The 27,872-nt window shown below is 46.5% G+C and overlaps 2 protein-coding genes across 6 annotated transcripts; one reads left to right on the top strand and one right to left on the bottom strand.

Annotated features, from left to right (window-relative positions):
* Positions 1-100: 100 nt before the first annotated feature.
* On the bottom strand, positions 101-14,995 carry METTL13 (methyltransferase 13, eEF1A lysine and N-terminal methyltransferase). Of its 3 annotated transcripts, XM_048497522.1 has the most exons (9): positions 14,716-14,846; positions 13,560-13,678; positions 11,951-12,704; positions 10,300-10,499; positions 8,636-8,831; positions 7,769-7,933; positions 5,800-6,012; positions 3,973-4,104; positions 101-3,407 (listed from the first exon to the last, which is right to left on the bottom strand). In XM_048497522.1, exons 3-9 carry the CDS (start codon positions 12,612-12,614, stop codon positions 3,133-3,135), a joined length of 1,845 nt encoding a protein of 614 aa, XP_048353479.1. In that variant the 5' UTR covers positions 12,615-12,704; positions 13,560-13,678; positions 14,716-14,846; the 3' UTR covers positions 101-3,132. The 3 variants fall into 3 exon arrangements, with proteins under 3 accessions (XP_048353479.1, XP_048353480.1, XP_048353481.1); XM_048497523.1 differs by lacking the exons at positions 13,560-13,678; positions 14,716-14,846 and adding an exon at positions 14,599-14,651; XM_048497524.1 differs by lacking the exons at positions 101-3,407; positions 3,973-4,104; positions 13,560-13,678 and having other exon boundaries at positions 5,903-6,035; positions 14,716-14,995.
* A 151-nt stretch (positions 14,996-15,146) lies between these two features.
* On the top strand, positions 15,147-23,923 carry ITPA (inosine triphosphatase). 3 transcript variants are annotated; one of them, XM_048497526.1, is made up of 8 exons: positions 15,147-15,254; positions 17,025-17,082; positions 17,161-17,225; positions 17,358-17,431; positions 19,020-19,051; positions 19,464-19,579; positions 22,528-22,604; positions 23,686-23,923. In XM_048497526.1, the coding sequence occupies exons 1-8, from the start codon at positions 15,195-15,197 to the stop codon at positions 23,801-23,803; spliced, it is 600 nt and encodes a 199-aa protein (XP_048353483.1). In that variant the 5' UTR covers positions 15,147-15,194; the 3' UTR covers positions 23,804-23,923. The 3 variants fall into 3 exon arrangements, with proteins under 3 accessions (XP_048353483.1, XP_048353484.1, XP_048353482.1); XM_048497525.1 differs by having other exon boundaries at positions 15,176-15,268; positions 16,975-17,082; XM_048497527.1 differs by lacking the exon at positions 17,025-17,082 and having other exon boundaries at positions 15,171-15,268.
* Positions 23,924-27,872: the final 3,949 nt, after the last annotated feature.

Genomic DNA, 27,872 nt, shown 5'->3' with positions numbered 1-27,872 from the left:
TCATTAAGTATTTGGATGAACACTTGTCAAGGATGCTTTAGGCTACTCCTACACTGAGCAGAGGGTTGAATTAGATGGTCTGTATGCTCCATTCCAACTATAGGATTCTAGGATATGCTTTAATGACTTTCACACATTTTTCCTGCAGTAGCTTAAATATTAGACAAGTTCTTCCAAAGAAGCCCACAACATCAGGTAGCAGTCATTTAAAAGCAAAATACAACCATATATGTTTCCAGTGCAAACCAGATCAGTCTATAGGCCTGGGGGAGTGAGTTTAACCACTGCCTCTTCAACAGTCTTTTACTTATTGAGACCTCCATCCACAACTGTTATTAGCCTTTTTACACACACACAAAACGGTATTCATCTTGCTCTCTTTTTAAAAAGAATTAAATACCAGAGGGAAGTTTTCCATCTGTGAAGCTATGCCAGGGTAATTAGTTAACTGACCCTCTCACCAGCATTGCTCTAATTGGTTTTAAGATGCTGGGAAGGTCCAGACTCAGATTTCCCAGCAATCTTATCTATGCTGACCCACAATGACAACCAGAAGACATTTAGATGAACTCATTCACTAGCAGGTAACACAGGACGCCCATAGTCACAGCTGCTCATGTCTTGCATTCTTGCAAGAGAGATGGTACCTGCTCAATACATTAAGATGGTACTCAGGTGAGTGTGTCCATCAATCAAGTAAAGCTGGTTCCATTAAGCAGTTTGTTGGCATGCTTTCCAGCTGAACACGTATGCCTGTCCTCTCAGAAACAGGGTTCATTGTGTGTGTCCCTCCCTCGCCAGTGCAGTATTTCAGGACATTCTGTACTGCAGTCGGAAGAGGGAGGTGATGAAGTTGTGCTCCGTGGGTGGAAACCCTTCTGTCCGTGGAATGCTCTGGAACTTCCAAGCCCTACTCTGGCCTGAGGATTTGAATGTCTGCAACACCTTGGTACTGCGAGGGCATGAAAATGTGAGGCAAAACACAGGGGGTCCAGTATGCCTGAAAGAAATTAGGAGAGTAACAAGGATCCATCCAGAGAACAGATGCTCTGACCCCTGAGCTAGGTGATATTTTATTAATAAGGGCTGCAATTTTTCCAACCACAACCTATGGCCATTTTTTCCCCTTTAGATAAAAGCTGAAATTCTTCTCAGGAATGCAGAATTCTGCATCCAATACCAGATTCCTCATGCACAGAAGACCAAAGAAGCCCTGGCCACAGCTCTCCTTTCACCAGGCTGCCTCCGAAGTGTAGATGAACGCTGAACATCCACACCCGTCTCCAAGATTACAACACTGAAAAAAACAAAAATACACAATATGCCACATTACACTGTGCTTCACCCGAGAACTGTGCTTCACCCGAGAATGACATCAAGCAGAGATGACACAGCTCCTGGTGGAGCAACATCACACCCAGTCTTGGGTGGGGCAGAGTTGGGGGAGGAGATGACACTGCACAGTTGGTCAGAAATTAAATTGGCAGGATGCTGATCAAAGGCATTTTTAACACAACCTAGATTACTTGTTACTGATATACTTTCATTTTTCAGCATCTCTGCTTATATACACATTCTTATATCTGCAGTTCTATCCTAAGCAGAGTTACATCCTTCTAAATAAAGTGAAGTTAATGGGCTTAGAAGGGGGTAACTATGCTTATAAATAACACGGTGAAAGTATTAAGAGGAGGATTAAAACCGGAGCGACATAAATTGGTCATTCTATAGGCTGATGCCTGTAATTCTGATTAGAGAAATGATGACAATTCATTAACTCTATGCATGTTAGCTCCTCAGCAGGTGGACTACATAGATTTTCACATGGAAGGGGTCAATTATTTCTAAGACAGTATGTCTTGCTCTTAAGTGAAACATGTTCCCATCACACCAGTCACCATATTAGAAACAGCAAGGGGAATATATCTTCCCAGAGGTTATCTGGCTGTTATTCTCACAAGTACTTTGCAATTTAAAAAAACTAGGGGGGTGGGATCCAAATTTGCCTCCTGATTATTAAAAGGGTCTGTCCTTGCTGTTAAAACTATAACAAGGATCCTGGTAGAAGGGCTAGGATGTGAGCTTTGGCTTTTAAAAAGTGCCTGTGCCAGACACAGCAGATAATATTGGTCTGACTCCACATATACAGCAGCAGTCTAATGTACATTCATGCCATTGATTTTGTAGATAGCACAATGTTTTTAAAAGTCCCTGATTAAGTTTATGAATGGGCAACACAAACTAAGGCACTGAACTTTGTGTTATGTTCTTTTTGGCCATCTTTCATGGCTTTCTTTTCCCTCCTCCCTGCATGTTTTTATGAGTCAGGCTTAGCTGCAGGCATTACGCAAGAGGTAATGTGGTTGGAGACCTACTAACAGCCCAGGGAACATTTGCGTCTGGATTGGGATGATTCAGAGCAAGGCTGAATGAAAAAGCACAGCACTCTGGAGTTCTCTGTTTTCTGAAGAAGCCCTAACAGCAGCCCAAGAGACCTCTGGAAAAAAACACAAACCAAGAACACATCAGAGTTTGTGACGTGGGGAAAGATGGTACATCCAGAAGATGAATTCAGGCCTCCACCCCACAACCTCTTATACACTCTTAAAAAATATTGAGAGTCTTTGGATCATAGTACTTGCCAGTACTTGCCCTACCTCACAGTCCAGTGGCTCCAATACACCAAAAAGTACCATGTTCCTCTTTCCCACATTCAACAGTCTATTAAACATTAGTTGACATGACTGGTTCACACTGCATCACCCCCACCATCCACTGCACAACAGATCAAAGAAAATTTATTTCAAATGCAAGGGGGACAGTTTCCAAGTAGCTGGTACTACCTTTCCCAGTCCCCCACCAAGGAGCACACACAGAGACTGGGACCTGACAGGTACCCCCCGCAATTTCCAGGCAAGCGCATTGCAAAAGAAGCACTTCATTGTTTCTTTGAGGGGCAACCTCCTTCTTACTAACAGTCTTCCTGGGTCACCTCCAAGGAAGGGCATTCTGATCCCTCTCATCACAATGCAGTACAAGAACCATGATGGAGCAACCTATCCTTACTCCACCATGGACTGCTGCTCCACTCCGCACACCAGATGCCATACAGGAAGGGAGGTCTTTCTTCCCTTACACCAGCTGCACTGCCTCCAGCATGTCCGCAAGGACATAAGTGCTGTCCCAAGAACAGCCAGGTTGCCTCAGGGCTTGTTCCAGAACCTGGGCCGACTTCTGAAGTTCCAAAGGAGGCGTTTTGTGTCCAGACTGCTGCTGGCAGAAGAGAATCTCATTCACTTCCCCCTCGATCCGCCGGGCATAGAGTGAAGGGAACCCCTCTTTAAGAGCTGCTAAAATAGTCTCTTTGAGCTTGACATCTCGGCACACTAAGTTGAGAATGAAGATGCCTATAGAAAGTAAAAATAGGAGCATTTATTTAATTGGTAGCCAAGTCCACCCAAAAATCATTTCTCCCAATCACAGGAAGCCCCTCAAAAATCTCTGCTTCAGTCTCAAGAGTCTTCCATAATGACGCCCTCAGAGGGTAGCCACTGGCTTCGGATGGGGTGGGGGTGGGGTGGCCAAATCCAGAAAGGGGGGGGGGTATGGTGGCCAAATCCAGGTGGGGAAACACGTGAAGATTTGGGGTACAGTCTAGGGAGGACAGGATCTTCATGGGGTTCAATGGCATAGAGTCCAAAACATCCATTTCCACCAAAGAAATTAATCTCTGTAATCTGGAGATGAGCTGTAATTTTGGGGGAACCCCAGGTCCCACCTGGAGGTTGGCATTCCTATGCCCTCGCCTTTGTAAACTTGCTTGTACAACCATGAGGGTCTAGCAAACCAGCATGGCAGAGCTGCTGCATGCATTCCTGCAGCTTTACCAACCAGGCTAAAATCAAGCCCTCAAAAGAGATATCTGTGCTAAGGATAGTTCAGAGTTTCAGACGGCCAAAGGCCCCTCCTCACCTTCCATTTTCAGCAAGGCCCTCACTTCTTGCAGAAAAGACTTTTCCACAAAGGCTGGGGGCGGGCAGCTCATTCCTAAGGTACAGTCCTTGCTGTCGACATCAAACATGATGGCATCGTAAGAGGAGGGAGCTAAGGGGAGGGAGAGAAAACACAACAGGTTTCTGAGAAACTAATTAGAAAAACAGAGTGCAGTAGTGCAAACAGGAAGGTCTGCAAGTGTCCTGACATCGACTCAGAACAGGATGGTGGGGTCCCATTCTGCAGCTTTCCCTACAGAGGTCGAACAAGAGCGCCACCTCCTTTATTTCTCTTGCATTGAAATGGGCACGGTTGGCTACATGAAAAGAATTACCATCCATCAAAGAGGGCTGAATCACGCATCTCATCTGCTGTCATAATCCACCATTTTGCTGAAGAGGGTTGGCCTTAAGTGCTGGGGCAGCCTCAAGAGGAACTTACTATGCAATCCTAAGGAGAGTTACTCTAGTCTAAGCACATTCATTTTCTAGGGTTGCACTAAGGTGTGGAATTTTCTCTGGCTGTACCCTTTTCTCCTCCATTTACTGCTAGACAGATCTAGAGCTGGAGGCTGCTAGGAAACACATCTTTACAGATGCATAGCCATTCTTATTCCCTCCTTGTTAGGGGCATTACCAGGAAAGTTTCACAAATGACTCTGGGGTATATGTAGACATCCATGGACTTTGGGGAGTAGAGCTTCAACACTCGCCCCTTTCTTCTGCAGTTCACCAAGTCCTCCCAAGTTTTGTTCCTGAGTGTCAGCAGGCCCTTGGGAACAGCATCAAGGACAAAGTGGTGATCTGAAGCCAGAGGAAGGAATCAGCTGAGATGTCAGCCCCTTTTTCTGAAGCCTTGAAGGCTATCATTCTTGGGAACAACTAACCTTTCTGCCAAATGCCACATTTTTCTTTTAATTCTGCACTTTTTTCCTCCACTTGATTCCAGAAACTTTTCCCTTCATTTTTCCTCCATTGTTTTCCCAATAACTTTTACTGCAATTTTTCTTCGATCCATTTCTGAGCCAGCTTTCCTTGAGTGTGCAATCATGTATAAATCATCTTTATTTCTTCACCCCACCCTATACCCGGCCCTTATCCACATGCCTACGTGGGCACCCAACCTCCCCTTCAGCCATTTTCTCCTACCCATCGTCCTACATTTTCAAAAGGAATTTTAAAATATTTTTTCTCTTTATTATCACAGTAGCAATGTAATGTTAGGGCACACAAACACAAGCCAGGTCAATTGTATCAGCTCTGTCAATTTCATGTTGAATTAACCATGTAACCTTAAGGCAAAGATACACTGTCAGAGATAAAGACCAAGTGAAATTGACAAGGGAAGTTGCTTTTGCAGGAGGAAATTGACAAGAGACTGCCCAGCGTGTTACTGCAGCTCTAAAAATGTGGCTCTTTGCGTGTATGTATATGGAGGAGAGTGCATTTCTTTTTCCTTACCAGGTAAAGGACATTATTTCCACTTTACAGCTTGATGGAAGCAACAGAACTAACCTGCCCTCTACTGGCAGGCAGTAGTCATGTCATATTTCTTATAGAGAAGCTTTTTTGTTGCAATGGTACGTGACAGTGTTAACGGTGCCTAACACTCTCTTCTCTCACATGAAAAATAGCAGGGTTTAACACGAGAAGGTGGAAATGCTTGCCCCTTGGGTAGAAAGAGCCAACTGTGGTCACTGGTCTTCATGGTTCCCCCCCATAAAAGTTTTTGCAACAGGGTACAAAACCCCTACCCAGATGCCTTCAACCAGGCCGCCACTAGGAGGGTGCAGTGCAATGCAGTTACCTTCGGCTGCTAGGCTGGAGACATAGACTAAGCCATCTGCAATGTGAACCTTCAGCCTGTCTCCCAGAGAAAAGCCAAACCAGTGCATGGCCACTTCCAAAACGGCGGGGTCAATCTCCACCACATCGACAGTGCACTGCGAGAAGTAGTCGTGGATGAAGAGGGGCAAGCTGCCGCCACCCAGGCCAATCACCAGCACACGGATTGGGACCTCTGCAATCAGCACACAGAGCAGTCTGGAATCAGCAGGAACAGTTAGCGCAACGCAAGCACCCGCAGGGATTTGCTATACCGGCATAAAAGCCCCAAGAGAACTAGCTGCTGGAATGACTTTTAGAGAGCTACTGCAAGAGAACCAACAGAGTGGAAGTTCCCTTTGCCCACTGGCCATTGCTTCATTGTGAACACAACTACACATAAAAACACTCCTTTCAAAGGGGGCAGGAAAGAATCCTGTGACCTGGGCTGCAATCAATTAAAAAGGTAAAGATAGCCCCCTGGGCAAACACCGGGGCATTACTGACCCGTGGGATGACATCACATCACAACGTTTATTAGGCAGACTGTTCATGGGGTGGTTTGCCATTGACATCTCCAGCCATCTGCACATTACCCCCAGCAAGATAGCTACTCCTTTTACCAACCTCAGAAGGATGGAAGGATGAGTCAACCTTGAGCTGGCTACCTGAAACCAACCTCCATTGGGATCAAACTCAGGTTGTGAACACAGCTTTGACTACAGTACTGAAGCTTACCACTCTATGTCATGGGGCTCTATATTGCAATCTATTAACTTACCTCTTATTTCCCAGGGCTAGTATCTATCCTCTTTTAGACCCTAAGAAAAATCCCCGTGGAAAGAGGTATGCCCCAGGGCAAGGCTGCTTGCCCCTCCTTGGAGGAGCACCTGCTGGAAATCCCTGGCCCAAAAAAGAGCCTTTACGGCCCTGGCCCCCACCTGGTGAAACAGGCTCCTTAAAGTGACCAGGGCCTGGCGGGATCTACAGTTTCCGCAGGGCCTGTAAAATGGACCTGTTCCGCCAGGCTTTTGGCCAGCCGGGATAGCCATCGGACCCTCGTACCATCTAGGCCTCCCATGGGCAGGTTGGGGGAGGAAAGTCTCCATCAGTTGTTGTTTTAATCTGTTGTGTTACTAATTTTAATTCATTGTTTTATACTGATTTTATTGTGCTTTTATATATGTGATGTACACCGCCCTGAGTCCTTCGGGGGAGGACGGTCTAAAAATTTAATTAATTAATTAATTGAACACGATGTGAACTTTCTATATCAGATCACATTAGTAATATTTAAAGTCAAGCCTAGGATTTGAACCCAGGCTGGCAATGAGGCCTTAAGGCTACATTGGATGCTGACAAAGATCAGGTGTCTCCTGGAAAATGCAAGCCTGCATGGGCCAGAATGCACACAACTCCTGAACTCTGAGCAGAACTCCCGAAAAAGGAGCGCATATGAATCTGCCTTCTACCCAATACCCTACATGGTCCAATCCACTAGTTAAGATCTGCATCACAAAGCAGCGTGTCTGCCTTCAGAGGTGAGGTGGGTGGCAACTGGAGGCAGGGCTTTTTCAGTAGTGGCACATTGATTGTGGAATGCCCTTCCCCTTGAGGCACACTTGGTGCCTATGATCCTCATCCAAAGGGGGCGGGGGGGGCAAATCTGCTCCTGGGAGCAGCAAGCCGCCACACTGGCAGATTTGCCCTCCCCGGAGCACTTGCCCTGGTGAAGGCATGATCTGCTGGTGTGTGGACACTGCTGGACACTGCACCAGCATCAGGGACTGATCTTGGAGGAGTGGGAGGGGTCTCGTGACTCAGACATCACAAACCTAGGTCACATGGGGGTGCATTTCGTCACCCCAGCCTCTCCCCCAGCTAGGTCTGAATTTTGAACAAGCCCAAGCAAACATAGTCCTACTTAGGTGCCAGGATGAAACACAGCTTACCTGGGAGACATTCAGGATTCTTCAGCAGGGACAATCCTGCAACCATGGCTCTATGATGAGCACAACACAGATAGCTCTTGTCGATGGACAGGCTGGCAAGCACCACAGCAGGCTTCATGGGATCACTGGAAGTGGCCGCCTTCTTCTTTCTGGGTTTTTTATTTCCTGACCAATGCAAGGTTTGGAAAAATTGAGAGGGAAAAGCAGATCACTCAGGTAGAAGCAGTGGGGCAGGAATGTCTCTTGGGGCATCTTCCACTGGCCAGTTTAGGGTCAGGCTTAGCACCAAGGCAGCAGCAATGCCCTGCTGCCCACAAAGCTTCTCAGTAAGCTTTTGCCCCCAACAGAGTTATTCTCAACTAGCCTGCATACCAGCTTCAAAACTTGAGGAAGGTATTTCTGTGCATTGTACCAGCAAACACAAGCCAGTCAAAGAACCCCCACTTGGTCTAAGTTTATAGGGGTCTTTTAGCACCTCAGACAGCAAAAGTAGGCAGCAGCATTTCAGGAAAGTCAATCTTGCAGTCTGGCTCCTGCTTCATAAGCTGGAAGTATGCCTGTTCTGGACCACCAGACCAGAAGTACACTGAGGCGGCTCATACATAAGTTCTCTCCAGAACCACCAAGATTAGTTTAACCTACCTATGTTTTAATTAAAGCCAAGGTTTACTATTTCTATTAAGACCACCTTATTCAGGGCTTTTGTCACACTTTCAAGCGGTACTCTACACTTTCTACACTTTACCCTCTCTGTGTCATTCAGCCCTGCCTACAAATCCTCATACGATAGAACGGCAGCCTGCACTTGCTTTGGGAAGGTGGGCTCTCTCACTACGAGGCTGACAAAACTCACACCCCGCTTTTCACCTTTGCAAAGTGCCCGGGATGAAAGTCGGGCTTCTGACTGAACCACGTTCCTATTGCTGAGGAAGATGAGGCGGCGGAAATAGCGGGCATCATCTCCTTTCACATCCTCGATGATGTACTCTCCACTGAGGGAGCTCGTACCACGATGCTGAATACTGCGGATCCCGATGTCTCCGCCCACAGAGAGAAATGGAACCTGGAAGAGGAGAAAAGGGCAGGAAGTTGCCTCAGACAACTTCATTTAGAAAATGTGCTGCCTCTCCAGAGACCTGTTTGGAGGGGGGGTTATGCTAAACCAAGAAAACAAACATTAAGCTAGGGCACAACAAACAAACTGAGCAGCTGAAAGTGATATTCATAGAACAGTTCACAGGCCAGAAACAGCATAGCTAAACATGATGGAACCCCTCAGTTAAAAGCATGGGAAAAAAAAATAAGCCAAAACCTAAGGCAGGCTTCCCAAAGGTGAGTTACCACAACTGAAAAAGCTCCTTTTCCGATCTAGCAAAACACACTGAAATAGCAAGATTACATGCACGGAAACTATTGCGTATGATCCAAAGCTGTTCTCCAGGGTCTCAAGAATTTCTAATACCCGCTAGCTGGGATCCTTGAATTGAGCCTGGGACCTCACCTGTGCAAAAACATCTATCTGAGCAATGAGGCCATTCTACAAACAGAAGGCAACACACATTTAAATCTACCTGATCTTGCAAAAGCACATGCAGTGCCTCCATCACAAGCAAGCCCCAGGCAAAAACTCTCATTCCTTCTTGGGGAAGACTCACAGGTTAGCTCACAGACCAAGGGAATGAATGCAAAAGTAATACCAGCTTCCAGATTTTTGGGGGGTGGGGGTGGGGGGGATTATCTGCAATTAATATTATTTTTTCAAGCAGTTCATAATCTGATGCAAAAAACAAGTTGGTTGCAAAGAGAAGTAGAATTTGTTCTTATACCCCATTTTTTCCCTACCTTCAAGGAGTCTCAAAATGGCTTACAATTGCCTTCCCCAAAACAGACGCCTTGTGAGGCAAGTGGGGCTGACAGAGTTCTGAGAGAACTGTGACTGGCCCAAGGTCACCCATTAGGTTTCATGTGTAGGAGTGGGGAAACAAGCCAGCATGGTGTGATACTTAAGAGCAGGTGGACTCTAATCTGGAGAACGGAGGTTGATTCCCCAATTCTCCACATGAGCAGTGAACTGGATTTGTTTCCCCGCTCCTGCACATGCCACCTGCTGGGTGATCTTGGGCTACTTACAGTTCTCTCAGCCCCACCTACCTCACAAGGTGTCTGTTGTGGGGAGAGGAAGAGAAAGGAGTTTGTAAGCTACCTTGAGACTCATTACAGGAGAGAAAGGTGGGGTATAAATCCAAACTCTCGGTCTTCTTCTGTTAGAGTCTGCTGCTCGTGTGGATGAGTAAGGAAATAAACCCAGTCCTCCAGATCAGAATCTGCCACTTTTAAACGCTATGCCATGGGGGCAAACCTGCTTATGCCTTAAACAAATCATAGAAAGTTGCTTGTCTTGAATAGCGCATAAACGTTTAGGACTGAAGCAGCTAAGTACAAAAACCCCTTTTCTCTGCAAGGCAGAGAGCAATGGATTTAACTTATGTTTTCTATACAGATTTCTCAACAGCAGCTCACAAGCAGCTTACCTTTTGCTGGGCTTGGAGACCCGGAGGGGCCAGCTCCATCACCTTTTCTGACAGCTCTGCCTGGATGGTTTCCATACCTTCATAGTGCTGATCCCGGTGCAAGGCTACAGTGACCAGGCGTCTGAACCCGGCACTGGCAGCCAGTTGCTTGCGTCCTTCCTCAGTCCCAAAAAGCCATTCCGTTTCTCTGCCCTGTGGAACTGGGCAGAAAGGAGAGTCAAGCCAGCTAGTCACAGACTTGGCGGAAACCCTTGCCCATGCGTCGCAGCAAGACCTTTCACTGGCTTTGAAGGAACGAGCCACTGACCCATCACTTCCCAGCTACAGATCTCAGTCCAGCAAGTTCAGTACGTGGACAGCATTTGGAATAATCTGTAACGGCAAACCACAATGCTTGGACAGCACTGCTCCGTGGCAGTTTTGAAAACAGGAAAAATTGAAGCTTGGAAGCAAAGTCACAGCATAAAGTTTTTATTTGGGGAGGGCCTTTGGTTCAATGATAAGAGTATCTGCTCTCCATGCAGAAAGACCCAGACTCAATCTCCAGCACCTCCAATCTAAAAGTATTGTTCCTTTATTATTTACTTCACAGAATCCTGCCTTTTTCCCCAACAGGCACCCAAATGGCTTACACCAGTGATGGTGAACCTATGGCAAGGGTGCCAGAGGTGGCACTCCTCCGAGTCCTCTCCTGTGGGCACCACAGCACACAGAGTTAAGATCATTTCAAGGGAGAGGCGAGGAAATCCATGCCTCCCGCCACACATCCTAAGAGGCTGACCTGGGCCACTGAGCACGACAGGCCTGGTGCCTGTGCTCTGGGTGGCTGCTGCTTGAGGGGGGGGGGCGCAGAGGAGGCAGAGATGCTAGAGAGGCCCAGAGCGGCGAGCGCGGGACTTGCTGGAGGCAAGAGCAGGCTGGCCCCTTATCGAGCGGGTGGGGCGGAGGAAGAGGGAGCCAACCAGTTTTTTCTAAACTAAAACCTCAGCATTCAGGTTAAATTGCTGGGTTGGCACTTTGAGATAAATAAGTGGGTTTTGGGTTGCAATTTGGGCACTCGGGTCTCAAAAAGGTTCACCATCACTGTTTTATCCTTGCAACAATTATTGGGTAAGTTAGGCTGAGAGAGAGTGACAGGCCCAAGGTGACCCAGAAAGCTTCCATGGCAGAATGGGGATTCAGATTTGGGTCTCCCAAATATTATTACCGGACTATGACCGGTGTGGCTCTCACAGTCAGGTAGTAGGTGACAGGAAAGACCTTTATTAGAAATCCAGCAGAGTCACTGTAGACAACTGCAAACTGACTACACACAAGGCAGCTTCATGAGCATGCATTCAGTTATTGTCAAAACTCATTCCTCTTTCAAGCATGGTACACGGAACTATTGCTGGAAGAAAGAAGTTGTAGTTTTGGAACAAACAAACAACTTGCAAGCCGGTATCTACAAACTTTCCAGCAGACTGAAAGAAAAATAATGGTCTGATGGTAACCTCTGGGCCCCTCCTATCATTTGCTATTGCTGTTTTACATAGTACTCTGTTTCCATTTATTCAACACCAAAAATCCCTCCCCCCCTCCTCCCAGAAATTACTGGCTGAGCTCCCCAACCTGTACTGCCAAGCTGCCAACAAGGAGAAAATAAACTCACTGATGAAGATAGCAAACTGGTTGTCCCGAGACACTTTCACAGTCAGGCAGTGCACCACGTGGAAGGTGTAGCGAACTTGGCCAGTCTCCTTGTTGCAGAGATCCAGGGAGACATTCCCCATGCTAGGACTCTTGTTGAGCTGGCTGCGAAGCAGGGCATACTGCTGCCTCTCTTTTACTGCCTCAATCAGATGCTCCAAAGCTGAAAACCGGATGGGCTTGTCATGTTTTTCCACACACAGTTCCAAGATGAGAGAAGCTGAGTTGGGAACTTGCTTCATCTTTGTCATAACGTAGACAAACACAGGCAGGGCAAATTCACCCTCAGAAGCAGCAGCTTCCTTCTCAGAGGCTTGGTGTATTCGAATCATCCAGCCTTCCTTGGAGAAATATTCCAAGGCTGCCTTCAATACGTGTGCTTGGGCTAAAGAAACACACAGATAACGCCCACCAAACTGGAGGACACGAGCAATTTCAGCAAACATTTGCTCTGCCCTGGCCACTGTGGGCCCTTCTCCATCAGTCAGGAGGGCATCCAGAGTGCCCTTGTCTAGCACTACCTGGAAGCGCCCGTCAGGGAAATCCATCTGCAGCACATTCATGACCAGGTAGCTCATCTTGGGCCGTAGGTGGACACTGCGTTCTCCCATCTGCTTGATGACCATTTCGCTAATGTCTACATTGGTGATATTCTGGTACCCCTCGTCGTAGAGCTGCTCACTCAGTTCTGAGTTGCCACACCCAACAACAAGGATCTAGTGGGGGGAAAGGAAGGATACTGAATCATATGGACTGTAAGCAAGCAAGATGTTTAACATGAACAGTGCAAGGGAAGCATTACAGCACCTGGTCAAAGAGATACTGGAGCATGAGCAATGGTATCAAAGAAAACTCATATCGCTGTGTTAAAACGGTTCTTATGGTTAAGCAGTTCCCAAAGAATATGAACATCTCACTTTGTTACTAAAATTAAGCTGTGGGAATACATTTGTGACTGGCTGCACCTCCTATGGAAGCCGTTTTGTTGCTGCACCTACCACGCTGTTTTGGAATTTCAATTGCGTCTGCAGGTAGGGAATCCCTGGGTTATAGTGTCAGTCTGCCTTATTTATTTATTTTTATTTATACCTTACACTTTTATACCGCCCTGTCCCCAGGGGGCTCCAGGCGGTGTACAACATATAAACGCAATACAATAATAAAACAACTAAAAACCTTTAAAAGTAGTGATAAAATCAATAAAACTAAGTATATTAAATGCAAGTATAAATATAAGTGGCATCCAGCAACTCAGTTTTCAAAGTCCTCTCCCCTAGAGGGAGGAGCAGCGAGTCCCAGTAGTTGACAAGCGGCCCAGGTGTAAAGGGCCTAAAAGGGCCCTTCTGGGAGACTCAGATGCAAATCCTCTCTCTGCCATGGAAAATCTCTCAGTAGGGTTGCCAGGTCCCCAGTGGCCACTGGCAGGGAATTGGCAGGGGTTGGACTGCCAGAGCCAGGCTGTGAAACTCCTGGAGAATTGGGGATAGAGCCCAGGAAGGACAGGACCTCAGTGGGATACAATGTCATAAAGTCCGCCCTCCAAAGCAACCATTTTCTCCAGGGAAACTAACCTCTGTAGTCTGCCAATGAGCTGTAATTCCAGGTCCCACTTGTGGCTGGCTCCCCTTTCTCTGGATGACCCTGAGTCACGCACACTTCTTTCTCACTCATCCTAACCAATCTCACAGAACTGTTATGAAAATAAAAAGTAGGGTAGAACAATGCTGTGCTTTGGGTCCACATTGTGGAGAAAAGTAGAGAATTAATGAACAAGTGGGGGAACCTCATTCTGTAGCCAGAAGCACTACAGTCCCTTCCACCGCAGCAGTGCAAGCAGAAACACAGAAAGGAATTAACAAAACTGGCTATTGTGTGTTTTCCAGGCTGCGTGGACGTGGCCTGGTAGTTTTCGTTACTAACAATTCCCCTGCCTCTACGGCTGGCACCTTCAGAAGCATGTCATAGCACCATGATATACCTCTAAAGATCTCAGTCACAGATGCAAGCAACACATTAAGAGCAAAAACTACCAGACCACGCCCACACTGACTGGAAATCCCACAACAGCCAGTTGATTCTGGCTGTAAACACCCTGGACAATACACAAAACCTCAACAAACAGAAATGGCAGTGGCGTAGGAGGTTAAGAGCTCGTGTATCTAATCTGGAGGAACCAGGTTTGATTCCCAGCTCTGCCGCCTGAGCTGTGGAGGCTTATCTGGGGAATTCAGATTAGCCTGTACACTCCCACACACGCCAGCTGGGCAACCTTGGGGTAGTCACAGCTTCTCGGAGCTCTCTCAGCCCCGCCCGCCTCACAGGGTGTTTGTTGTGAGGGGGAAAGGGCAAGGAAATTGTAAGCCCCTTTGAGTCTCCTGCAGGAGAGAAAGGAGGGATATAAAACCAAACTCTTCTATGTGGTGACTTAGATAACAATCTGTAGTCTACCATAAACCTTCACAGATTCCACTAGACTCCTGATTATTTAATTTATTATTACTTATTTTATTTATTATTAATTAATTAATTTTTACCCCTACAACCAGAAGACTTTATTTAAAGTCCTCCACCACTTTACTTGAGAATAACCCCGATGAACATGAGGTTTACTTTTGATCAAAACACAGTAACCAGCAAGAGCCAGGTCTATTTCTCAACGATTTCACTGTTTCCTACAGCGCGCGTTGTACCCGCCGGCGCCACTCTGTCCCACGTAACGTGTCTCACCGAATCCCGCACGCGCAGGTACCTCCCCAACGGCTCGCGAAGCTCCTCCCACTCGCCATACCACTCGAAAGCGTGCGCGCCTCGCTCGCGGAAGAAGCGCTCCCAATAGCCGGCCGAACTGAAGTCCTGCGCTCGTCTCGGCAGCAACCGCAGCTCTTCCATAGCGACTGCCGCCAGGACCAGACGCACAGCTTCCGCCAGAGAGAAATATGCCGGAACTACTATCTTCCCTCCCAACTTTCCCGCGTCTCTATTTGCCACTCGCCCTCCATCCTCGAAGGTCGTTGGCTAACTTTACCTCCCGCCTTTCAAAGGCTACGCCCAATGGACTCGAGTTAGTCCGTGAGTGGCAGCCTCGTAGGCCAATGAGAACAAAGAAAAAAAGTTGTGCTGTCATTGGTCAACAAAAGTCGGGAGGAGAACCTGCTGTTTTGTGATTGGTTGAGCATCTACGGTTGCGCAGATCCGCGATAGGGAGAATGTCGGCTGCAGGGCGAAGCGTGGTGTTTGTCACCGGCAATGCGAAGAAACTGGAGGAGGTGGGGAAATCGTGGTAGGATTGGCTCCTCTGGGGCTCCGTAGCGCTTTAAGTGGAAGGGATGCGGCCAGGACCAAATAATGATATTTGCATTAATCTATGAACCAATTTGTAATTGTAAATTTGTAATTGTAAATTTATAATTATGTTCATATTGTTTTATAAAATAACTTATATTGCAATGTAGGGCTGTATATATATTCATTTAGAACCAGAACTTATAATTGCAATGTAAAGTGGTGATGTAGTGGTTAAGAGTTGAAGTAGTTATCTGCAGTGGTTCCGCACAGCATATTTATAACGAGTTGCAATCGTTTCCCAATAGAAAACCAGTTCATTTGTAACGATTGCGTTATAAATATGCAATATGGAATCCACTTCAGATTCGCATTGCCACTCTTGCCATGAAAGCTTGCTGCCTGATTTTGGGCCAGTCACATGCCCTCAGCTTAACCTACCTCACAGGGTCATTGTGAGGATAAAACGGAGGAGAGGAGAATGATGCAAGTTGCCTTAGATCCCTGCTGGGGAGGAAGGCCATATATAAACGAACTAAATAAAGTAAAATGTTAAATTGCCCTTTTGTAGCATCTAATATCAGATCAACCCAGATGGGACAAGCATTACTTATGTTGATTGAAAAAGTGAACTTTGTCAGTAAATATAGAACTTAAATACCACTATCACTAATTTCTTACAGAGCCCCAGCTTCTCTGTTTTTTGTTGTACTTTTGCTCTTTTTGCTCAGGTATTGTGCTCAGGTATTGTGAAAGAAAGAGCAATCTCAGGTACCATAAGCAGTGGTGGGATTCAGCAGGTTTGCACCACTTTGGCAGAACCGGCTGTTAAAATGGTGCTTGTAAACCACCAGTTGTTAAATTATTTGAATCCCACCACTGACCATAAGGGTTAACAATAAATCAGGAACAGAAAACAAAATGTCACTGACAGTCTATACCACAGATGTACCCAAATCTGAGGCCGCTTTCCAGACGTGCGGCGGAATCTGCTGTCGCATGCCGCTACCACCTGAAGATGCTGGGACCGCACGGACAGTTCCGAAGAGGCGGCAGCCGCCGCTGGAGCACCGGGCGCTCGAGCCAAGTCTTATACTGGCGGCGCTCAGAACACGCCTCTGGCCTCGCGCTGCTTCGTTCGAGCGGCAAGAGGGTAGGGGCGTGGTCCCCAGGCTCAATGACGCCGGAGGCCCAGGGACAAGGTGAGTGCCGGGGAAGTGAAGCCGCTTTCGCCGCTTCGCTTCAGCAAAGGAAGCCACTGGGCGGCGCTTCAAAAAAGACGCTTAGGAAGCGCCTGGGGAAACTGCCCAGGTCGGCTGGCGGCGCGAGGGCGGCGCGGCTGCGCTGCAGCTGCGCCCCTCATGCGAATGGCGGCCTAGAGATGGTGTTTTACTGTCTCCAGGCCGTCATTTTCTGCCCGTGCGGAAACGGCCTGAGAGAAGAGGTGGAATTCAGACCCATGTTTTCTTATCCAGGGTCACAAAATATTTGCCTCTTTTGGTGTGTAATAATACATTGACTTTCTTGTTCTGGCTTGTATTTGAAATTGTGGCGCCATCTAATTTCCTGTGATATGTTTGAGCCAAAAATGTATGCTGCAGCTTTGTCTAGATTGGCAGGCCCAGTCGATGGTGATGGGTGCTGCTGTTCATAGCAGGGAAGATCCATCTGGGTAAAACCCAAATCTGTTCTGCTTCTTAGCAGATTTCCTTCTCAGTCCTGGAGCTTGGCTGCCTCTTTCTCTCCTCTTGCAGGTCATTCAGATCCTAGGGGACTCCTTTCCATGCAGACTGGTTGCAAAGAAAATAGATTGTGAGTGCCTGCCTTCATAGTCTGTTCTTGGCTGGCTGCTGCTGTTCTGTATCAACCTCAGCTATTTTTCTTTTGCAGTGCCTGAATATCAAGGGGAGCCTGATGATATTTCTGTCCAGAAGTGCCAAGAAGCAGCTAAGCAGGTGGCTTTTTCTGAACTCATCTTTCATAGCCTACTAGGCATTGTTAGAAAGCCTATGGGGTTGTTAGAGAGTCTAGGAGTTCTAAATATCAGTATGCTTGTGGTACTTTCTTCTCTGTATTCTGCTTAACAGGTCCAGGGACCAGTTATAGTAGAAGACACCTGTTTGTGTTTCAATGCCCTTGGAGGACTCCCAGGGCCATATATGTAAGTAGGAGTTGAAATACTCGCTTAGAGTATAGTTGACAAAAAAGGTGCCTCTTACAGAACTGTCTGAATTCTGTTCCTATGACCTTCCCAACATTTGTCACTTCATTCATAACTTGGGGCAGGATTTGCTGCTGGCAGCAGTCATTCTGAAAGCAAACTGCAAGTGTATAGCTGTCCTTTAAAAACTAGAACAATATCGTACCACCCTATGCAGAATTCTCTGCATTCCTCTTAGCTTGTTCAACAACGAAAACAATCATTCCTAGGGCTGTGGGATCCCTGTGGAGGAATGAGTATATATGTTGGGGTTCCTGCAGTTCTGCTGAGGAAAGGGGTTGGTTTCATTCTCTCATCCCTCCTCGCTCCCATCACCCCACCCCATTGTTTGTCTGGATCCTGTGACCTGGAGAATAATCTTTATAAGGGTCAGAAGGGACTTCAGGAATAGAGAGGAATGCAGGGAAACTTCAGTGCACCCATGGTTGGGTATTACTGACTAACAGCAGTGTCTAAATTGAAGTTCCTGATTCTTAGTTTGCCTCACACATATTTCTTCCTTTAAAAAATATTGAAGCTCTTCAGCAATGGATGGTAATGCTAATTTCCACTGAGGCAATTGGCCTGCTTCTAGGTTGTATAACTCTAAACTGTTGGGGGAGTGGGGCTGATATTTGACACTCTACAGCAGGGTTGGCCAACCTATGGTGCTCCAGATGTTCATGGACTACAATTCCCATCAGCCCCGCCAGCATGGCCAATTGATGGGTATTGAAGTTCATGAACATCGGGAGCATAATAGGTTGGCAACCCCTACTCTACAGGGTGTTTTCAGGAAGGGGCTGCTCAGACTTGGCTTTGGGTTCATGTCTTTTTTTTTGGAGAAAGAATCCCAAGAAAATGTAATCTCCATTAGGCACATCTCCATCTTGACTTCTCCTTAGATTTTCTCGATGCCTTGCAAAGTGGAAAGCAGCTAAGACAAAAATCACACATTCCATTGATTCTGGTTGCACGAGAGAAGGATATGCAAATTCACTGTTGGGAATCCATTTCAATTCAGCTTTGTTTGCTGGTTGAAGGCTGTGGATCCCAGAATCCCAGTAGCCCATCTGGCTTTGGTTTTACTCCACCATCATAGGGCCGTGGTGGCGAACCTTTGGCACTCCAGATGTTATGGCTACAATTCCCGTCAGCCCCTGCTAGCATGGCCAATTGGCCATGCTGGCAGGGGCTGATGGGAATTGTAGTCCATAACATCTGGAGTGCCAAAGGTTCGCCACCGCTGTCATAGGGGAAAAGGGCAGAATGAGCTAGTATGGAGGCAGAACAGGTAATAACTTTGGACAGTGCCTCTGACCTTTTTGGCTGTGTTGGTGTTCCAGTGGGCCTCTTGGTTTTGCAGTGGCACAGCTGACAAGGATGATCTTTTGTACCTGCCTCTCTGAAATGGACAAGAGCATTGAGAGTTCAAATGTTATTTCCTAAGAGTCCTTCCTGACAGATGGATGGGAATTGTTTGGGCTTTCTTGCTTTCAGAATGATGTTGGAGGGAATGAAGAAAGTGACCTGCATCTTTTTGTTTCAGCAAATGGTTCCTGGAGAAGCTGAAACCTGAAGGTAATTCAGCCTATACATGTATATACTGCTTGCTGCTGCAATAAGGACTCTCACTAGAACTGCTTGGTTGTTTCTGAAGTGTCTAATCATATGCTGCTCTGATCCCCCAGAAGGACTCTCTAATCATATAGGCTCATTCCGCACATGCAAAATAATGCACTTTCAAACTGCTTTCAGTGCCCTTTGAAGCTGTGCGGAATAGCAAAATCCACTTGCAAACAGTTGTGAAAGTGGTTTGAAAACACATTATTTTGCGTGTGCGGAAGGGGCCATAGTGTGCTTTAGTTTGTGTTACCTTGGGAAGTGTGGGAGACCTACCTAGGCACCCAAATGTGCCTACTCCTCTTGATTCCAGTGTAACTATCTGTTTCTCCAGAAGAAATCTTCTGATACCCCTCTTCCTGTGGCCTAGGTCTGTACAAACTGCTAGCAGGATTTGAAGACAAGTCTGCTTATGCCCTCTGCACTTTTGCATTCAGCACCGGGAATCCAGAGGACCCAGTGAAGTTATTCAAAGGTCAGACTCATGTGAGTACCGGATATTTGTGTGAAAAAAGGGCTTGTGTGCATCTGCACTGCATAAGAACAGGGCAGGTTTACCTAATGGGAAAAATCAGCCTTGTATCTCCAAATGCTTGTCCTGTAGAAGACACTGGATTGGAAGTTGCTGCACCACCATACTCATGCTCAATATAATAGCAGTGCTTAGCGTTTTTACAGTTCTTTAGTTAACTTTCAACAACCCTGAAAAGAAAACCAGAATTATTATACCCATTTTGCAGATGAGGTAATTGAGATTTAAGAGACCGCCTGATGAATTTATAGCAAAAGTGAGATGTCGCTCGAGGACTTTCTGATTCAGTCTCTTAACTACTCTCCCAGACTTTGATCCCCAGCTCAGCTTGTGCAACTGCTGCCCCTAGCAAGCAGCTGCACTTTTTATGCCAGGAGCTGGATGGGGGGGGGGGGGGGGCCCCTTCCAGGATGGGAGAGTGGAGTTTAGTGTAGCTGCTCGATATCTATAGCCATACTTCTCCCAATATGAAGGCCTAAGCTGAATGCTTTGAGGTCAAAGTGGCTCCAGTACAAAGAAGTACAGAGTGGGAGGGAAGAGAAGGCTGGAGGGAGGCCCAGTTTGGTCCAGGGCATCTTATGCATTCTAACACGCAGATGCAGTTGGCCCAGAAGATACATTCAAGGTTGCGTTTCCAAACATCTCCCAGAACCAATGGTTTCTGTGAACTCTAGCATAACTTAGTCTGGTCCATCTGTATTGCTTCTGATGGGGAGGGCCTTTCTGTAGCATGTTGCTTGGCCTCCGTCTCTTGCTGTTTTGTGACCTTATTGTCCCTCTGCACCTTCTTCCTTCTTGTAGAATTTGTTTGTCTGTATTACATAGGCTAACCTGCAGTGGAGAAGTCTGCCTTGGATCCAAAGCTAGACTCCAGGTTTTTGTTCACTATTACACCTAAGAACTGGGCTTCTGTAACCACGTGTAAACTAGGCTATTGTTGTTTAGCATTTCAATTTGTGGCTGGAAGACTAGATGATAAACTGGAGGAAGTCAACAGGAAAACCTGTTTTTTTCTGCAGTGGATGATTTTCACTAGGGAATGAAGGGGAAAGGAGCAGGGACAGTTGCTAGCAGAAGAGGAGACATAAGAACATAAGAACATAAGAACAAGCCAGCTGGATCAGACCAGAGTCCATCTAGTCCAGCTCTCTGCTACTCGCAGTGGCCTACCAGGTGCCTTTGGGAGTTCACATGTAGGATGTGAAAGCAATGGCCTTCTGTGGCTGTTGCTCCCGAGCACCTGGACTGTTAAGGCATTTGCAATCTCAGATCAAAGAGGATCAAGATTGGTAGCCATAAATCGACTTCTCCTCCATAAATCTGTCCAAGCCCCTTTTAAAGCTATCCAGGTTAGTGGCCATCACCACCTCCTGTGGCAGCATATTCCAAACACCAATCACACGTTGCGTGAAGAAGTGTTTCCTTTTATTAGTTCTAATTCTTCCCCCCAGCATTTTCAATGAATGCCCCCTGGTTCTAGTATTGTGAGAAAGAGAGAAAAATTTCTCTCTGTCAACATTTTCTACCCCATGCATAATTTTATAGACTTCAATCATATCCCCCCTCAGACGTCTCCTCTCCAAACTAAAGAGTCCCAAACGCTGCAGCCTTTCCTCATAAGGAAGGTGCTCCAGCCCCTCAATCATCCTCGTCGCCCTTCTCTGCACTTTTTCTATCTCTTCAATATCCTTTTTGAGATGTGGCGACCAGAACTGAACACAGTACTCCAAGTGCGGTCGCACCACAGCTTTATATAAGGGCATGACAATCTTTGCAGTTTTATTCTCAATTCCTTTCCTAATTATCCCCAGCATAGAGTTTGCCTTTTTCACAGCTGCCATACATTGAGTTGACATTCCCATGGAACTATCAACTAAGACGCCCAAATCCCTTTCCTGGTCTGTGACTGATAGCACTGACCCCTGTAGCATGTATGTGAAGTTTGGATTTTTTGCCCCTATGTGCATCACTTTGCATTTTGCTACATTGAACTGCATTTGCCATTTCTTAGCCCACTCACCTAATTTATCAAGGTCCGCTTTGAGCTCCTCGCAATCCTTTGTGGTTCTCACCACCCTACATAATTTGGTATCATCTGCAAACTTGGCCACCACGCTACCCACCCCTACTTCCAGGTCATTTATGAATAGGTTAAAGAGCACTGGTCCCAATACGGATCCTTGGGGGACACCACTCCCTACATCTCTCCATTGTGAGAATTTCCCATTTACACCCACTCTTTGCTTCCTGTTTCTCAACCAGTTTTTAATCCATAGGAGGACTTCCCCTCTTATTCCTTCATTGCTGAGTTTTCTCAATAGTCTCTGGTGAGGAACTTTGTCAAAAGCCTTTTGGAAATCCAAGTAGACAATGTCCACTGGTTCCCCCTTATCCACATGCCTGTTTACATCCTCAAAGAACTCTAGTAAGTTTGTAAGACAGGATTTGCCTCTGCAAAAGCCATGCTGACTCTTTCTCAGCAGGTCTTGCTTTTCTACATGTTTTATAATTTTATCTTTAATGACAGATTCTACTAATTTACCAGGAACAGATGTCAAACTGACTGGCCTGTAATTTCCCGGGTCCCCCCTAGATCCTTTCTTAAAGATTGGTGTGACATTGGCCATCTTCCAGTCTTCAGGGATGGAGCCTGATTTCAAGGATAAGTTGCATATTAAAGTGAGAAGATCAGCAATTTCAAGTGAATGGATCAGGGACCAGTGTTTCCTGCCTCCTTACAAATTTGCCCAGTATCTGCCTTTTTTCTCAGAGGGTTTCTGGGAGTTGGTGGAGGCTTCAGAATTCTCAACAATCCAAGACTAGCTTACATCCCTCTTGGAAGTGATGACTGTAAACCATAGCCTGGCTCTTAAGATCTTTCCCTTCGTGCATCCATTTACAGGGACAGATAGTTGATCCAAGAGGACCCAGAGACTTCGGATGGGATCCATGCTTCCAGCCAGAAGGATATAACCAGACGTAAGTGACTGCTTGTTAGTTTTGCAGTTTTAAACCATGACAGTTGCTTGCAAGGAATTCGCTCATTCAGCACACTCTCTTTTTGAACTGTTACCATCTGGCAGATGATACAGGTCTATAAAAACTAGGACAAAGAGGCTTCGAGACAGCTTCTGCACTAGAGCTGTGGCTATGATGAACTCCATGGCTTCGTGTTGATGTATTTGGGGCTGTGTAGGGATGGGTGGAAGAAGGGGAAAGGAAGGATGGGGTATGAGTCTGGAATTGTGTGCATCGAGGAATGCTGCTGTAAATTTCGTTGTGTGGGCACAATGACAATAAAATGCTTATGTTGTAGGGGAATGCCGTGTCTGTCCGAGCACTGATGTCACATGTGTCTGATCATCAAAATCTAACTGACAGGTAACACCTGGCAGCCTCATTCTGGGATTAATTGGCAATGGATTGTGATTGTGTAAGCCAGACATACGTTTGTCTTAGCACTGCCTGGCGAAGACACTTTGTCTATTAGAGCTACTCTTATGAAAAAATAAAAGTAGGGCCGCTTCTGTGAAGCTGAGCTGCTCTGTGCGTCTTCCTACTGTGTTCCAGTATATTGTGCTGTATATTGGGCCTTTGCTGCAGCAGGACTTCCTACTGTGTTCCAGTATATTGTGCTACTCTGCTATAGGGGCTTTACCCCATACTTTCACAAGGTCTGCCTTGTAAATATGCTTATTTTGTAATGAAGATCCTGTTGCCTTAACTGAATGGCAGTTGGGAGGAGTCTGCGATAACGGTAACACTCGCAAAGCAATCCTAAGCAGAATTGTACCCTGTTAAGCCCACTTAATTCATTGGGTTTAAAAGGCTATAACTGGATTAAAGATTGCATTGTTGGCAGCACAGAGATGCCACGTGTTCTGTTCTGAAATTTCTGGTGGGAAATACAGGATTCATAACCGAATTCCCTTGGAGACATAGGTTTAGGCTGCGTTGTGCCATGTAAAATCATTTATCATATTTAACATTGTAACTGAGCTAATTGAGCTTTCAGCTGCTTCGAGCTTCAGTTGGTGTTCTCTTTTCTGGCTTTTCTCAGGTACGCTGAGCTACCCAAGTCTGTGAAGAACTCCATCTCTCACCGTTACAAAGCCCTGAATGAACTTTCAGCTTATTTCATTCAGCAGCACAAAGAGCCTACGCCTGGTCACAGTTAGCCTGCCTGGAGTGGGCAGGCTTTGTTTTTTTTGGTACTGAAAGTTATGTGTTAAGTATGAGGTTGGCATTTGGCTGTCTGTGCACATCAATGTCTAATAAAGCTGCTTCCTTAAAGATGACATGTGGCTGGCTTTGCTGTTACTGAACAACAACATACAAAAATGGCATATAAAACATGAACAACAGAGACTTATTCTAGGGGGCACCACTAGAATTGAAGATGGACTATATAATGATGGGTCAAGACCCAAAAGTGGGCTGCAAAGACTCTGAAAGTGGGTCACGGGCATCCCTTAATGGCAGCCCCTGCTCTCCACTGCTCTGTTTTGTATTTTGGAAACCAAGATCTGAAACAGTATCTTCCCTGTCACACATTGGTTGGTATTTTAATTCATTGTACGTGCTATATGTGTGTGTGTTGATTATGTAAAACATATCCTATTGGTTAATAGAGTTGAGTTTTTAAGAATCTGCCTTTCCACAGATATTCCCAGTGGTCATACCTTTATGTGAAATGATTCCGCACACCTACATTCCTCCTGTTATTTTGCGGGGGTTTCCCCTCTTGTCTCTTCAGTTGCATTCAAGCCACATGCTACCACTGAAAACATAATGGTGGCAGGATGTCATCTGTGATGGAGAAGAACAACCCTCCCATTTATTTATTTAGCCTAGGCCCATGGTGGTGAACCTATGGCACTCCAGATGTTCATGGGTTACAATTCCCATCAGCCCCAATTGGCCATGCTGGCAGGGGCTGATGGGAATTGTAGTTCATGAACATCTGGAGTGCCATAGGTTCGCCACCACTGCTAGGCACTTTAGTGTTACGGCAGCAATTAATGGCCATTGTAACGATCGTTATAACGATCAGTATAACAATCGTTATAACGTATTGTAGAAGGCTTTCACGGCCGGAATCACTTGGGTGCTGTGTGGTTTCCGGGCTGTATGGCCGTGTTCTAGCAGCATTCTCTCCTGACGTTTCGCCTGCATCTGTGGCTGGCATCTTCAGAGGATCATCTGAAGATGCCAGCCACAGGCTCTGGCGAAACATTCGAAAGAATCTTTCTTTAAGGCCATACAACCCGGAAACCTTACACGGCTTCAACATCGTTGTAACGATGGCAATGGCTGGTATAACAATGGCAGGCTCAGGGGGGCGTGGTGGGGGGGGCGGGAAAGGGGTCTTTGTTGGGGCCTTTGCTGCAGCAGGAACTCCTGACCATGCACCCGGTGCTTTGCTGTCTTATTTCAGAGCCTTCCAGTCCCATGTTTCTTTCCTGTGAGGGTTTGTGGTGGTTGGGAGGGTATCATTTAAAACCACGTTTAACCCAGGCCATTTTAATACTTGTATTTTATTATTTTGCGGAATGTTTGGACTGTTCTTTTGTTGATTTTAAATTTCTAATGGAACTACAGAAGGGGGGGCAGGAGGGGACGATTTTGTGTCTCACTGCCGGTCTTTGGCTGGGGCAGTTGGCAGCACGAGCGGTGGGGGAAAGAGTACAGAAGGGGGGGGAGGTGTGATTCTGTGAAACACTTCCGGTCTATGTGGCACAGGGGGCCTGGGGGGACTCTGGCCGCCCTCCCTCGCTGGCCCTGGTGGACAGGGAAGGGCTGTCAGTAGAGGAGCGCTCGGCTGGGAGGGGGGGCAGGAGGAGGGGGCAGCTGCTGGAGGGGGGGAGGCGGAGGCCGGGGAGTTCTGGTCCTGGGAAAGGGAGGCATGTGGAGCTGATCTTGTCCCCCCCTTTGCTCATTCCACAGGACGAGGAGGAGAATTGATTTCTCCACAATTCCACTTGCTTTATAATCCTCATCCATTCTTTTGTCATAATGTGAGCATAATTATTTTATCATAGAGAGTAGCCACTACATAGGCTTGCTGGTTTCCAGGTGGGGCTTTGCATTCTCTCAGAACTGCAACTGACCTGCAGACTTGAAAGATCAGTTCCCCAGAGGAAATGGCAGCAAGGGGGCGTGTACTCCTTGCCATCACATTCTTGTTGAATTCCTTCTGTGCACTGCTGCTAAATCTCCCGGAATTTCCCAAGGGTTCAGTAGTAAATCACTAGCTCTGTGGGATGCAGCTCAAGATTTGCTGGGTTAGTGCAAAACAATCAGGAATTCAGTTCCCTCCTGGTTTGTTCTTTCTTCCTTTATTTGTTACTAAAGAAACAACCCAGAGCAGCAGGAGCTCATTAACACCCATTAGCTGACAGACCTGGGGCAGAAAACGTTATTGCAGTTCAGCAGGATTTGTGGCCATTCAGTGTTTAATGTTACAGACAACTAAGAGATAAGGGTTTAACTGATAGGAAGCTGTTACCTTCCTGCGTTCAACCCAACTGGTCTGTCAGATACAAAGAAACTTCTACTTGGCCTTCACTTTTATGTACATGACAAATAATGGTCATAAACAGTGCAACTTTCTCTTATGTAATATGCTTTGGTCATCCACAGTATTTGAGGTTAGACTAGTGATAATCTGAGAAATGGTCTTCTTGGTTGTGGCACCAATACTTTGGAATTTTCTCCCCAAGATTTGTCTGTCTCCCCCCATTAGAATATTTCATCAGCAGACAAAGATGTTTGTGATTCATTTGACAAAAATAGTCACCAGAGGCGTACCTAGGAAAACTGGAGCCTGGGGACAAAACCTTGAGTTTGGTGCCCCCTCCCCCCCATATGGGCAGCCACCCTCCCCCACCATGACCAAACAATGCACCAGTTCACAAAACACCTCCCATCCCCAGCAAAACACACATGGCTCTCTCCCCACCATCTCTTCCCTAATTTTGTCCTCACACCAACCCTATGAGGTAGGTTGTTAGCCTGAAAAACAGCTCCAAGCCAGTGCAAGTGGGTATTAAGCATGTAAATCTCTCACAAATCACCCCCAGCAAAATATTTACCAAACAACATAAGAACATAAGAACAAGCCTGCTGGATCAGACCAGAGTCCATCTAGTCCAGCGCTCTGCTACTCGCAGTGACTCACCAGCCTTTGGGAGCTCACATGCACGATGTGAAAGCAATGGCCTTTTGCTGCTGCTGCTCCTGAGCACCTGGTCTGCTAAGGCATTTGCAATCTCAGATCAAGGAGGATCAACATTGGTAGTCATAGATCGACCTCTCCTCCATAAATCTGTCCAAGTCCTTTTTAAAGTTATCCAGGTTAGTGAACATCACCACCTCCTCTGGCAACATATTCCAAACACCAATCACATGTTGCATGAAGAAATGTTTCCTTTTATTAGTCCTAATTCTTCCCCCCAGCATTTACAATGTATGCCCCCTGGTTATAGTTTTGTGAGAAAGAGAGAAAACTTTTCTATCCCATGCATAATTTTATAGACTTCAATCATATCCCCTCTCAGACGTCTCCTCTCCAAACTGAAGAGTCCCAAACGCTGCAGCTCTTGTCGTAAAGAAGGTGCTCCAATCCCTCAATCATCCTCGTTGCCCTTCTCTGGACTTTTTCTATCTCTTCGATATCCTTTTTGAGATGTGGCGACCAGAGTGTGGTCGCACCACTGCTTTATGAGCAGCAGTGGCGTAGGAGGTTAAGAGCTCGAGTATCTAATCTGGAGGAACCGGGTTTGGTCATTGGCTGCCCTCCCTGGTTCTGGTAGTGCTGGTTCATGTGTTTCTATTGAATTACTTTCTAATTTGAAACACTGTTTTTAATTGTTTATAGTTTAATGTATGTCACCTTAGGGACCCTGATCAGATGCAAAGGCAGTATATAAATGGTTAAAATAAATGAATACATAAGTGTGCATGCTTTTCAGTTCTCTCATAAAACTTTTTTTGTTAAAGGGAGGCCGGGGAAGCTCTCTCAAGTTTACATCTCGAGGTCTTTTGAACGCTCCCGTTAAAACCCTGCAGCGCCAGGAGGGACAGCACCTTTGCCCTTGTGGGAGCTCGAAATCGTGAACACGCCTCCCGCATCTTTTTGTTTTGCCTTCTGATCAGTCAGTCTCCCTAGCGTCGCCTGCTGAAGTCAGCCCCGCCCTTTCCCCTGTCTATCGTCGGTTCATCTCCCCGCCCACTATCGGTATACCG

Source organism: Sphaerodactylus townsendi, linkage group LG05, assembly GCF_021028975.2.
Source record: "Sphaerodactylus townsendi isolate TG3544 linkage group LG05, MPM_Stown_v2.3, whole genome shotgun sequence".
NCBI lineage: Eukaryota > Metazoa > Chordata > Lepidosauria > Squamata > Sphaerodactylidae > Sphaerodactylus > Sphaerodactylus townsendi.
The sequence above is the reverse complement of the archived record's forward strand: the minus strand, read 5'-3'. Positions and strand labels throughout refer to the sequence as shown.

Coding starts and splice junctions, on each gene's coding strand:
- METTL13 (XM_048497522.1), bottom strand. CDS start 12,614: ATGGTCATCAAGCAGATGGGAGAACGCAGTGTCCACCTACGGCCCAAG. Junction 8,832..10,299: donor GTCTCCAAGCCCAGCAAAAG/GTAAGCTGCTTG, acceptor CTCCTCTTCCAG/GTTCCATTTCTCTCTGTGGG. Junction 3,408..3,972: donor GGCCTTGCTGAAAATGGAAG/GTGAGGAGGGGC, acceptor TACTTTCTATAG/GCATCTTCATTCTCAACTTA.
- ITPA (XM_048497525.1), top strand. CDS start 15,235: ATGCGAAGAAACTGGAGGAGGTGGGGAAATCGTG. Junction 17,432..19,019: donor GGACTCCCAGGGCCATATAT/GTAAGTAGGAGT, acceptor TTTTTGTTTCAG/CAAATGGTTCCTGGAGAAGC. Junction 19,052..19,463: donor GGAGAAGCTGAAACCTGAAG/GTAATTCAGCCT, acceptor CCTGTGGCCTAG/GTCTGTACAAACTGCTAGCA.